Source organism: Oncorhynchus gorbuscha, linkage group LG01 (genome assembly GCF_021184085.1).
Source record: "Oncorhynchus gorbuscha isolate QuinsamMale2020 ecotype Even-year linkage group LG01, OgorEven_v1.0, whole genome shotgun sequence".
NCBI classification, from domain to species: Eukaryota; Metazoa; Chordata; class Actinopteri; order Salmoniformes; family Salmonidae; genus Oncorhynchus; species Oncorhynchus gorbuscha.
Window position 1 is genome coordinate 74942105 of NC_060173.1, and position 12817 is coordinate 74954921.

General features: G+C 40.6%; 1 protein-coding gene across 1 annotated transcript in view; it reads left to right on the forward strand.

Annotated features, from left to right (window-relative positions):
* Positions 1-5266: 5266 nt before the first annotated feature.
* The window catches only part of LOC124042034 (protein Wnt-6-like), a 33178-nt gene continuing 25627 nt past the window's right edge, over positions 5267-12817 (forward strand). The window contains exons 1-2 of the mRNA XM_046360312.1: positions 5267-5868; positions 10112-10332. Coding sequence (XP_046216268.1) covers positions 5789-5868; positions 10112-10332 — 301 coding nt within the window. The 5' untranslated portion in view covers positions 5267-5788. The remainder of the gene's footprint in view (positions 5869-10111; positions 10333-12817) is intronic.

Genomic DNA, 12817 nt, shown 5'->3' on the forward strand with positions numbered 1-12817 from the left:
GTGGTACAACATATTTTGGCCCTGCGCTGTCAGGGCATTTGGGCTCGCTGAAGAGCGGTACTAAATTGAGGAAATTGATGCGAGCCCTGGTATTAGAGCCAGGAAGGCGGGGCTTCCGAGGGCGGGCTTCTCATCCATTGGCCCTTTGGCCGTGATTGCAATTTGCTTCAGGTAAATAGGATCGGTCGTTGACTCCCCCATAGTGTGGTAAACCTAGTAGGTATATTCACAACTTTAAATATTCATTCTTCAGGGACTGATTTAGGCCTGTGACACCAGAGACCGGTTCAGGAAGGTGCAGAATGTTAAAAAATATTACATTTTGCCTATTGAAAATTATGGAGCATCCACATTATTGTTGATGTAGAATACTGTAATGTGGAATACAATTAAATATAATTAATGAAAGGTATTAGCCTACATAACATCTGCAAGCTTAACAAACAAAATGATAAGACAGCGGTAGCCTAGGCTACTAATTAGTCATACTGAATTTATAAGTAGACCTATAGAATTGCACATTGCATAGAATCATATAGTATTTTAATAAGATCTCTGTTTATAAGTTATTCTTCAAAAGTCGATTCCACTGGGCACACACTGGTTGAATCAACGTTGTTTCCACATCATTTCAATGAAATTACGTTGAACCAACATGGAATAGACGTTGAATTGACGTCTGTGCCCAGTGGGATGTCATTAATTAAAAGACCAGGAATGATTTCAATACATTTAATCCTATCCGAATTCAAGGCCTGGTTATTTCATGTCCATGAATGTTGCATTGTATCTAATGAAATCCATTGTGGGTGGTACCTGTAACACAAGACCTACAATTTTCAGAGATTAGCCTACATGCTACCCCAGAAAACCCATTGCTGGAGTTAGTTTAACTGTAAAAAGTCTATACTTACTCCAGGTTACCCATTATGGACTGTAACTATAGAAACAAGGTAGCCTTATTCACATCAGGTGAATTTAGCAAAACATGGTTGATTTTCACTTCAGGGGAATTTAGCGAGAAGTGGCAGCCTATTTGCAAGGCACCTCCTTGTTATTGCATTACCATTTTTGTTTTTGTGTGTTGCACTTGCATTCAGTAGCATCTATGAATCACGTGATTATGAAGGCATAATCGATGAAAGCATGTGTACCTATTTTACATTATGTAGTTCTGTCCTTGATATAGCCTAGCCTACTTGTCTATAAATGTTTGGCCAATGTATTATGTCATGCATTATGTTTTGTGTGGACTGAAGGAAGAGTAGCTGCTGCTTCAGCAGTAGCTAATGGGGATCCTAAAAAAAAACAACTAAATAGCCTACTAAATTATTCCAGGTTGTGCCTTCTCATAAAAAAATGGATGACATTAAAGCTCACACCACATACAGAGCAGCCTAGGCTAGTCATGAATACTTTCCTGTTCTCTCTGAAGTGTCCTTTACATAGATTTCCACAAGATGGCGCTATATACTAATAAACCGTATCAACGTTTTACATACAGGAAAACATTTCATCTCAAATTGTTCTTCTTTCAATAGGTTATGATACAGTATGTAAAAATCAAACAAAATGAATTAAGCAATATTTTCAAAGTTATGTAGTGTACCTACTGTACATAACATCACGAAGCATCATGATGAATAATCATATAGTGAGTGAGGGTAACGAAGAGAAAAGAAAGGTAATAGAGCAAAGATTTTTTTAAAGTAAAGAAAATCATATCTTCAATGTTGTTGTACATACTCAAGATAATGCATCTCTCCCTTGGTTGCACACTGTCACGCACAATGATTTGCTACATCTCATTATGAGCACTGTTAATGAACTGGGTTTATCATTCCGTTGATCAGTGTGAATGCCTGTTATCTTCGGAGACCATCTCCTCCAGGAGAGATCCACTAGTACATAAATATTTCCTTTGTTAGACACAGATGGGTGTGTACTGTTGCACATGGAGACGCGTGCTCAATGAAAGAAGATTCAGAAGTTGCTCCACTCATCTCCTTTTGTCTCTTTGTCTTTTAAACACAACCTAAGATAAGAACACACATTACCTGTAATTACCTCGACTAACCCGTACTCCTGCACATGGACTCGGTACCGGTACCCCTTTTATATAGCCTCGCTATTGATATTTTATTGTGTTACTATTTTTCCTTTACATGAGCAAATTGTTCATACTTTTTTTAAACCTCTGCATTGTTGGTTAAGGGCACATAAGTAAGAATTTCACAGTAAGGCCGACACCTGTTGTACATGGCGGATGTGACAAATACAATTTCATTTGATTTAGTTCCATGGCTTTGCGTAACATGACCCTATCCAAGAGAGTATACCTTGGTGATGTCAAAGCAGCTATACATATAACTGATAGACACACATTGGGTCTCACTTTCACACAACACCATGGGTAACACAATCGATTGGGCCAAACCTAATCTAATAAACAAAAGTTCAACAGTGATGTTATTGTGGAGTATTAAATGTGACGCACTTGGAAGATGCGACCACTGCTGGAATGAATTAGGTTTCCAATAGGCTGGCCCGATTCTGAGGGGACTATTTGCTGCTGAGGGGGTGATCTCATGATCAGTCAAAATATTAAGACTTTTTTTTACAGTCAGAATGTGTAATCTGCACAAGAATTCGGTTTTCGTTGAGGAAGCATGCAGTCTGGACTCACTGAAAAGGGTCATCAAAAGGGTCATAGTTGACAGGGCAGATTGATTTTTGGGTGACATTGATTTGTGGGTGTTTTTTTTCCCTCTGGGCAATTTACTATTTTCCTAATAACATTTACACAATTCTGATAAAAACATTGCGTTCGTGTCCCTAATTTGCTTTAGTCAGGGTATCATATGACATAACGCCATTTATTTTTCCAAACATACTTAGTGTTTAAATTACAGATATGTGAAATCATGCGGCATTATCAATGTTTTATAATAAAATTCCCTTGCCAGTTGCAAAGGAATTTCACAAACTTGACTTCTCAAGGGAATTCCAGAAACGACTGTGTTTTGTTTAAAAAGGTTAAGGAATATCGCCGTCATGTGTTTCTGATTTAGCCTTAATTTAACCCGGCATATGAAATGTGATGTGTGATGGGATTTCTAATCGTTTTGGATGATAATCCTAGGGGAATGTATTGGCGGACTTTTTGCCAAAGCAAGGGGATTGAAAGATTTGAGAAACAAAGGGCTAATGTGTGGTAGAAAGATGAAGCTCTGGTAACCAGAGATAGAAGGTGCAATCCCTTGGTAGACAGTAGGTAGCCATTTCATGGTTGGATGAAAGCAGTTTGAAAGAGGGAGTGTGCTGGGCAAGGGTGGAGGGCAAAGTATGGAGCACATACTAGCAGTGAAAATGTATTGTTGAAGCATTGTCAGCTAAAGACAAACTCTGGGTCTGCTCAGGGCTGTTCTCAGGCACACTCAGCCAAGACCTCAGGCTCAACACCCTGCTGTACTTTGAAATAGGATCTTTATTGTCCATAAAGTTTAAACCAAGTATGAAGAATCAGTCCTCCCGAACAAAAAACACTCGCCCCAGAGAGAGAGCGAGAGAGTTAGAGAGTCTACAAGTGGAGTAGTCATGCTTGACATTATGCCTCAGTTAAATATAGACAAGGAGTGATAATGCCATTTTTTTTGTATAACTTTCTTATTTCATTAGGAGTTCAAGTCACATATTCATGTAAATAGCGGGGAATGTAATTGCAGGAATTCCAAAAATGTAAGGATAAACTTATCTAGGCATATTTATTGGATTAGGTCAAATGTAATGTATCGCACTCAAAGCTGGGACATGAACTTTCTGGATGTGGTAAATAAATACACTTCAAACTTGATACAACATTGCGCCAAAACAAACACACACATCAGCCCACTTTGAATGTCGTCCTACATCTGATCATGAGTATACTGTAGGTCATGCACATTTTTAAAATAAAAAATAAAAAAAACATAATATTTGATTGAATATCTGCTTTGCACATGACCCGGGGATGCTTTGCTACTGTTTGATGCACTTCAACCTACCATACATTGAGGCTGAGCCAGATATCACTTCTCTTTTATCTAATGATAAATGGAACTATCACTACCGTGAAAACACCTGCGGTTCAGACAAAAATTATTCCATATCTCACCTTTTGACGTTGGAGGTAAAAACAAAAGGTGAGAATGAAAGAGACCTGGTCACGAGACAGACAAACGGCTCCTGTCCTTTACACTCTGCTGTTCAGGGCTATCAAGAGAGAGAAGTGAGCCATGTGAATGAGACTAGTGCTGTTACCTGTTGGCTTGTGACTGTATTATGATTGATTGCTTCACTGTGTTGGAATGCAGAGGTGAATCTTTGATGGGCTACAATAAGAGCAGAGATCTTGAATTTTCAATCGGGATGCCATATTGGCCATTCGAAAGGGGAGATATAAGCGTGGCAATGATACCTATGTAAGACATGTAATGACACATGGGCACGTGTCATTTTGTCTTGGAAATATTGTAAATCATTTATTAATGACTAATATGACAACAACAAAAAAATAGAATGTGAACGCAGCAAAGAAAAAGCACTGAGAGCAGGTGTTTCGATAAGAGTCGGGCCTATAATGGAAACATCACAAAATAGATTTGAGCACAGATGGAGCTATTAGCCTAGATCAATGTAGGCTACATGGCCTAAATGAAAAATATAGATGAATGGATGAGCACAAACACATTTGATAACAGTCTGTCAAGAAATAGTTTAGCATGTTGTTGCATTTCCACAGCTGTTGTAGTTGCAATGAAAGTTGTGTTTACTGGTCTATTGGCCTACTTTATTATAGAAAAACAGGTGAGGACATACATAGTTTCGCCAAAAGTGTGCATGTTTACGTTATCAACAGATATGGGCAAATATGGCAGAGGTATGCCTATTTGCAACACCTGAGATGAATTCCTCCATTCCCGTGAGCTCTTATTTCTTTACTGTAAACACGCAAGGGAAATGTTTCTCTCTTTCTCCCATTTCACAAAATACCCTTGTGCACACAGGCTCGTCCAAGTAATTATCCAGTTTTTCTGAGCGACAGTAAGGATTTCACTTGCCCCGAAGCAACGTCATACCGGGTTGGAGATGAGCGCATTTCTTATCCAAGGAAAATACGTTCCCACTTGAATACGGGTGTGGGGGGAAGGGGGGTGCACGAGCGCGCAGACACCTGGGTAAACTTGTGCGCTTTGACTACTACTCGTGAATCGAAAATGAACAACCATTTCGATGCCGAGCAACGCACTAATCCAACCAATGTTACCAAGGCCAATACAATTGATTACTTTTGCGTAATAACGTCAACATTAATTGTCCACGCGGAATCTGCTGGGTCATTGGGTTTACTTTTCTGCCCAAGGTCTGGCTGCATCCCACCACCCCCGGGCTGTAGTATCCTTACTGCCAGATTAAAATCGCTGTGCTATTGGAATTTGTGTGTTTTAGTTCAGACGTGCTTGTCACTTCTTCCTCTGGCATTTGAGCTTTGAATCTGTCTGCCAGAGAAAGGACTATGAAGAGGTTAACACATTTCACCACGGATGTTTCTTCCCTCTTGACCGAGTAATCGAACGTTAGTGATGCACCCAAAGAGGAGTTCAATGGATTTTTTGCACGTTTCGTGGAGGTTCTAAATCCTGCAGATCACCAATTTTTGCAGGACGTCCCCAAGAAAACAACAACACATTAATTGACGGCTCTAATTTTTGAACGTAACTTTTTTTTTTGTTGGTAGGATACTCTCATCATGACGATTCTATTATCTCGGACTCAACTTGCCCTGTTTTTCATTCTCCTATGTCCGGTCAATATCATTGGGTTATGGTGGTAAGTCATGCTACATACAATTAACATGTGCTTCCAGTGTAGTTGCAAATGGAAATGAGGTTTCTCAGAATAAAGCGTTTATGTCATCTGATGTTTTGTAGGCTAGGTTATGCACGCGTGTCCATGTTTTTGATGTTGTGGCCATGTTCTGCATATTGCACTAAAATTCAATTCTGGATCCGACTCTATTGATACAACCACTATTCAAGTAGCCTCGTATTGACAAGTGTAATAACATGGTAACCCGTTTGATGACCTTGGCCGCATTGTGTGAAGCTTTGTCTGCAATTACTTTCCAATTAAAGATTCTGCTTAACCTCTCACCGTATTGCAACCTTACTCAAATAAATTGTAACGATTGACAAAACAATCCCTGTCAGTCTCCCAACATTTGTTAATTTACCACACAATATTTTTTTCGATACAGCATTTTTATTGTTGATAACAAACGAATCTATACAATGTGGTTAAGTAAATAAAAAAAGATAAAAACGAAAGACCCTAATGTTATGCCTTGGCTCGACAGAAAGATGCAGCTGCAACTTTTGGAGGTCTGCCTTTGTAGTAAAAACAAAAAAGAGAAGATATTAGTGCTGTCAGAGTTGGAATTTTAGGTGGACCTTGAGGCAGTGCCTATATGTCATCATAAAACAATTCTTTGTTCAGCACTCTGAGATGTATGAGACTTGAAAAGACAGAGCCAGATGTGTTATTAAAGTATAATACATTCATTTGAGACATGCACATCTGAAGGGGGATGTTTAGATAAATCAAACCATTTCAAGTTTGCATCTCATCCAATCTCGATAATGGCCTGCTATTAGTACTGCTGAACTGTGAACATCTCTCCTCTAAGACTAAATTGGAGCACTCAGGTGAGCACACCTGGAGGTCCTGCAGTTTGACAGGACAAAGATGCTTTCTGTTGAGAGCTGGGCATGCCATCACACCCCTGTCTCTCTACCCCTTGTCTTTTGAAGCAAATGATTGTCAGCGTGACCAGACAGACAGGATGTAATTTGTGGGGAAGATGAAACGTCCAGAGATAAACCCATTCTTTCAGAGTTTCCTTGATTAGGCTCTAATCATTTGGACAGAGGGCAGTGAGACCAGCGAGTGTGGAATGCCTTTGCAGGTTTCAGGACAAGTAACCTCCTGATCCTCCTGGGTAAGTGTGGGTCATAAGTCTGGCAGGCAGCCAGGAGTGTGGCCCACAGGTATGCATATAGCGTGTGCCATTCCCACTCACCCGGCTTGGAATGGGTCCCGGACCAGTCTACAGCTCTGCATCACCTGCAGAGAAGCACTTCATTATACTAGATATTTATTGTTCTCACTCCTATTTCAAAGCAATACATATTTCTGGAAAATTGCATGATTTCCAATCCAGGCCAGAGAGATGGGATCAGATAAAGATTCAATGACGAGGCTTGGCCAGGGATACTATGTACACTGAGTATGTGGCCTCTGCCGATTTCCAGACGTTGGGATTTTTCAGTGCACACGTAGGCCTCATGCTATCCTCACTTATTGCAAGACAAACATGTGACAGACAGCAGCGGTGCATCGGTGTCATGCAGGACCCCGGGCTCCAGTCACTTGATTTAGTGTCGAGTTCTAGCGATGATTGGGCCATGGCTCTGAGCCACGGACCACAGAGCTGAACCCAAGCCACTCTCCAGCTAGCGATCCAGCCTTGTCGTGACTGACTTCATATCCAGCATACTTAGAGGATTAAGGAGGATGAAATTCACTCGTTTGCAAAGTGAAAAAAGGGACACGTATCTACGGCCGTGCAATTCATAATGTAACTTGAGGTACACATACAGCTAGAAGAACGGCTTATCTCCAACGGATCACGTCGGCCTACATTGAGACTGATTATTTGGATACTTGTCCCCTTATCAGTGTTTCCCGCTCTATTTTGGTCTCTGGTCATCTCTATGCTATTTAATGTGAGGCGCTGCTTAGAGGGCTCTTGATTGCATCGATGGCGATACATCCTCATTTGTGTTATGATTGGACTCTGTTTCAACGTTATCATGTCCAGGGGCTTTACTGTGACTGATAAATCAAAGGAATATAGACACATTGCATGGACAGGGAAGATTGATTGCTTGATTTTGTAGTTCATTTTATGTGTGCTTATAAAGAGGACTATCCTTTATATTCAACACTAATAGCATCATGTTCCTCTTCGGGTCCTGTTCAGGTTAGTGCTGGTTTGGATTAACACTGGAACACAGTATGGTGGTCAAGACAGACAAATGTCTTCATCTACATATTTCTCGACCATACTCAGACTTGGTCAATGCCAGCGTTCCGGGCCGGCCCCACACTTGCTATAGGTGGCCCGACAAATTTTTTGTATTGATTAATATTATTTTACAAAAAATGTTGAACTCAGTCTGAGGCTCAACTAACTGTTGAGAGTTAGAATAGTAGACGACACAAGGTGCAATTTGGACATTTGGTTATGCAGCAGTTTTTTCCCTTGTTATGTCAGTCACTGACAATCACTCAATTAGCCCATGTCAGCAAAATTTTTGTAGATTGGTAAATTAGTTTAGCCAGCTATTAAAACTAGACCAATGGCAAAATGAGCAGAATTACATGAAGTTTGTTATAAAATAGCAACATTTTCTCCGCCCCATGGAAAAATGGGGGGGGCACACAACAACATTATGCCTAGGGCCCCCAAAAAGCTAGGCACGGCCCTGCCATTGTTCAAGCTGCATCAGCTGCTCATGTGATATTCAAGCGTTTCTTTTGAATTGTGCTAGGAGGGGTTGCCTTTGCCTTGAACAATGACACAGGACTTAGAGAAGAAATTCTGTCCAACATAGGCTGCTATTTTTTACGAGTCTACACCTACTGCAGTAAATCCTGGTCCCTTATTTTTGCGAGCAGCTCGTCAGGCCAATTTCAAAGCTGTGATCCTCGCACACAGATTCACGCAGATTTGAAGGCCGTGCGTGACACATCAGATAATCAGGGGTTGTAAAGACCTGGGGTGTCTTGCTAAGTACTGCATCTGCAGATCTTAATTACACAGGGGTGTGGATTCATTGGAGTCAGATCTGTGTAGGAATACTAGAGCGTGCTTGAGATGTAATTCCCCTGTAATTCGTTTCTGTGGAGACGTTGTCAATACATTGAAGGATGTCTGGATCCCAGAAGTTGTTGACGCTGGACTGTCGGAGTCAAGTTCTCACACTTCCGCGAAGATAACTCACATTGTGGGCATTAAGTTGCTTTTCACTCCCCACTTTTAGGCTTTTAGGAATTTCTATTTGCTTAATCTGTGCAGCCATTATGCTATTTTTCAGTCTTTCAAGGACAAGTGTACAGCATGTTGGCAGTTCAGTTTGTAGTTTTCCATTACGCTATAACTAAAAAAGGTACATCTAACTGTACAAATAATTTGTATTTTGATTGAATCACAGATATACAGTGACATTTCATACATTGATATATAAATGGTTTCTACTTCAATAAAGTAATTGACTTACTGGAGAAGGGATGCATTACATTTTAAGAGCAAATATCCTGTGTCTCATGCTTCTTATCAGACCGCCATGCTAGGGATTGGAAAGAGCGCTTGTTTGACTTCTTAAAACAAACTCACGAGGCAGATGAATGTTATTACTTAGAAAGATTAGCTGTGACAGGGGTGAGTGAAAAGCAATGAGGTATTCACACTCACTCCTTACTCCCACATAATGATAAAAATGGACTCGAGGTTTACGGATCACATTAGCTGAACTGGAGTCAGATGCAGAGTTATTGAATAGAGGGAACAGGGGGATAGGGCTGTTCTCACATTATGTCATAGCAACTGTCATGCGAAGTACTGGCGAGAGTTCACAGTGTTGGACCTGAGGCCCGTACTCCCATTAGGAATTGAAATAAACAATTTACCTAAGTGTAAACATACATCTGTCAACGCGATGTAAGAAGCACAGCAATTAAGATGCAACTTTCTCTCTCTTTCCTATGTTCCCTGACGATCAGCACAGCTTTACTATTTCTCTCCACACCTGAAATGTCTTTTTTTTTTGCACAACTATGTGGTGTCAAGTAACCAAACTGCCTGATAGAACAACACGTTCATTTAAATGTAGTGCTACTTCTAGGTAAGATACTTCTCTGAAATGTAACGAGACCTCGTAATAATGTTATGCCACTGTAGCATGACACAGGAGTTGTAGTCACAGTCTATGTGTTGCGTGCTTCCCTGTAGGGCAGTGGGGAGCCCTCTGGTTATGGATCCCAACAGTATCTGCAGGAAGACCAAGCGGCTAGCGGGCAAGCAGGCCGAGCTGTGCCAGACCCAGCCAGAGATCGTCCACGAGGTCGCCAAGGGTGCCAAGCTGGGTGTGCGGGAGTGCCAGTACCAGTTTCGCTTTCGCCGCTGGAACTGCACCAGTCAGAACAAGTACTTTGGCAAAATACTCCAACAAGGTGAGTGAGGACTTGTCGTAATGGAAATAAATAGGAACCTTTAATAATTACCCCCAAACTTTTTCTAATAACTCAACACACACGCTGCCTGACATGGAGAATGATCATCTAAGTGCCTTTCTCATGGTTCAAAAGTGTATCACTTAGGATGTGACCCCTTGACCCTTTGAGAGCACAGCCAATGGCCTCACTTCAATTTCAGGTCTGATCCCAAGTACAGTGGAGAACAAGGCCATCTGTTGTATGTTAACAAGGCAGATTTACACTTGACTGCTCCTCTTTTGCATTCAATTGCACACTCCAAATTGATCTCCTAAATTGCTTCTCATAACGATTGATCTCTAACATCAACTGTGCTCATTTGAAGTCAGAAATAAAACTGTTTGGACCTGCTACTATGCAATTATTGTCCTGCTTTTTGTACAGTGTCTCGCCCTTTTTCACCTTTCAGTTTGTGGTTCATAGGGAACATTCTGTGTACCAACAAGGAAGTGTTTTTGTCAACAAGCCACCGTTTAGATCCAATACAGTGTATCCTTTATTGGTTTTTATCTTCTTAACTATTTAGCTAATACGTGGCCTTTAGAGGATGTCGTTCATCTTTAAAACAATTAGAGTACTAACGTGCCGCCGGCACTGACAAAATTCCTGTTCTTCATCGTCTGTCATCTGATAACCAGAAATACCTATTCTAACTTTCACTTAAAGATTTTCTGTATCAAAGAACCTCTACTTAGTTCTTAAGACTACATTCTGAGTTAAACATATCTCATGCCGTAGTCGAGCCATATAAGCAATTCCAGACGAAGCCTGTAATCTCCTGTGGCAAAGCTAAGTATTCTGCGGGTGTTTTAACATCATTTTGGTCGCACAATGAGGAAGATCTGGGTATTAAGATGATACCTCCTAAAGTGCTAGATTACATATGTCATCTTCCTGTAAACTCTGGTTTGTAACTTTCCTGTTTTGTTGCTGAAGGCCAGCAGAGGGCAGAGTGCCTGTGGTGTGCTATGTGACCACTTATTGGACTGATCAGTTAGACAGTCTGATCTGAGTAGCATCTTTGTGGCTTTAGTTGAGTGTAAATTGAGTGACGAGATGTTGCTGTCAGGATTAAGCTACAACATTAGAACTCCTTTCACTGAGAACTAGAGAACTCTGTGAAACTGCTAGGTAAAATGGTAATTAATCGTAAATTCCTCCATGTCTTTAGGTAAGGCTTAAGTGCTCCTCTGTTTTGAAGCATTCAGCACAATTATCAAGATGTACCACTAATGACCATTTGTCAGTGCAGGGAGATCTGCAAAGACAGGTTCACTTTCTCACGTGCGCACGGTGGGCTGGGGCTGCTGCACGAAGTAGCTTACATTTTTCTCCCTTTGCAAAAATAACTTGAAGCTATATTTTCTAGATTTAAACTTATAATCCAAAGCTGTTGTTGTGTTGGCTTCTCGATGCCAGAGGTTAACGGTGGTCCCTGCTGGCTGCTTCGACATGTTGTCTCATGGTTATAATTGAGTAGTTAGACGTGCTCAGAGGCAATATGTGGTTGTGATTAGATATAATAATCATAATATAGTCTGAATGTAATTTCCATTGCCACCTCAGGAATGCAACTCAATATTAATTTGTCAGAATGTTCCTGCTTCTGTCTGCTTCTCTGTCAATCATCATTTGGGAGCTTTGCATCGCCTGGCTTGGCGGAGATGTTTTCTCCAGACTCCTGGAGAGAAAACAACCACCACACATTCTAGGTCCTTCAGTAGTCCTTCCTTATGAATGTGACACAATTTGTCTGAGTCCAAAATGGCATCATATTCCCTATATAGGACAATACCTTTGGGGAAAAAGTGTACTTTGGGATGCATACTTATTATTATTATTAGTACTCATTGCCTTGATGACAGCTTTGCACATGCTTGGCATTCTCTCAACCAGCTTCACCTGGAATGCTTTTCCAACAGTCTTGACGGAGTTTCCACACATACTGAGCCCTTGTTGGCTGCTTTTCCTTAACTCTGCGATCCACCTCATCCCAAACCATTTCAATTAGGTTAAAGTCGGGTGATTGTGGAGGTCAGGTCACCTGATGCAGCACTCCATCACTGTCCTTCTTGGTCAAATAGCCCTTACACAGCCTGGAGGTTTGTTGGGTCATTGTCCATTTGGCCATTTTGAAGAATCTCAAATCTAAAATATATTTTGATTTGTTTAACACTTTTTTGTTACTACATGATTCCACATGTTTTTTCATAGTTTTGATGTATTCTACCATTTAGAAAATATATTTTTTTAAATAAGGCAAAAACCTTGAATGAGTAAGTGTCCAAACTTTTGAGGACATTTGGAAAGTCTTCAGACCCCTTGACTTTTCCCCATTTTGTTACGTTATGGCCTTATTCTAAAATGGATTAAATAGTTTTCTTTCTTCATCAATCTACTCAGAATACCCCATAATGACAGAGAAAAAAACTTTTTTTTTTTA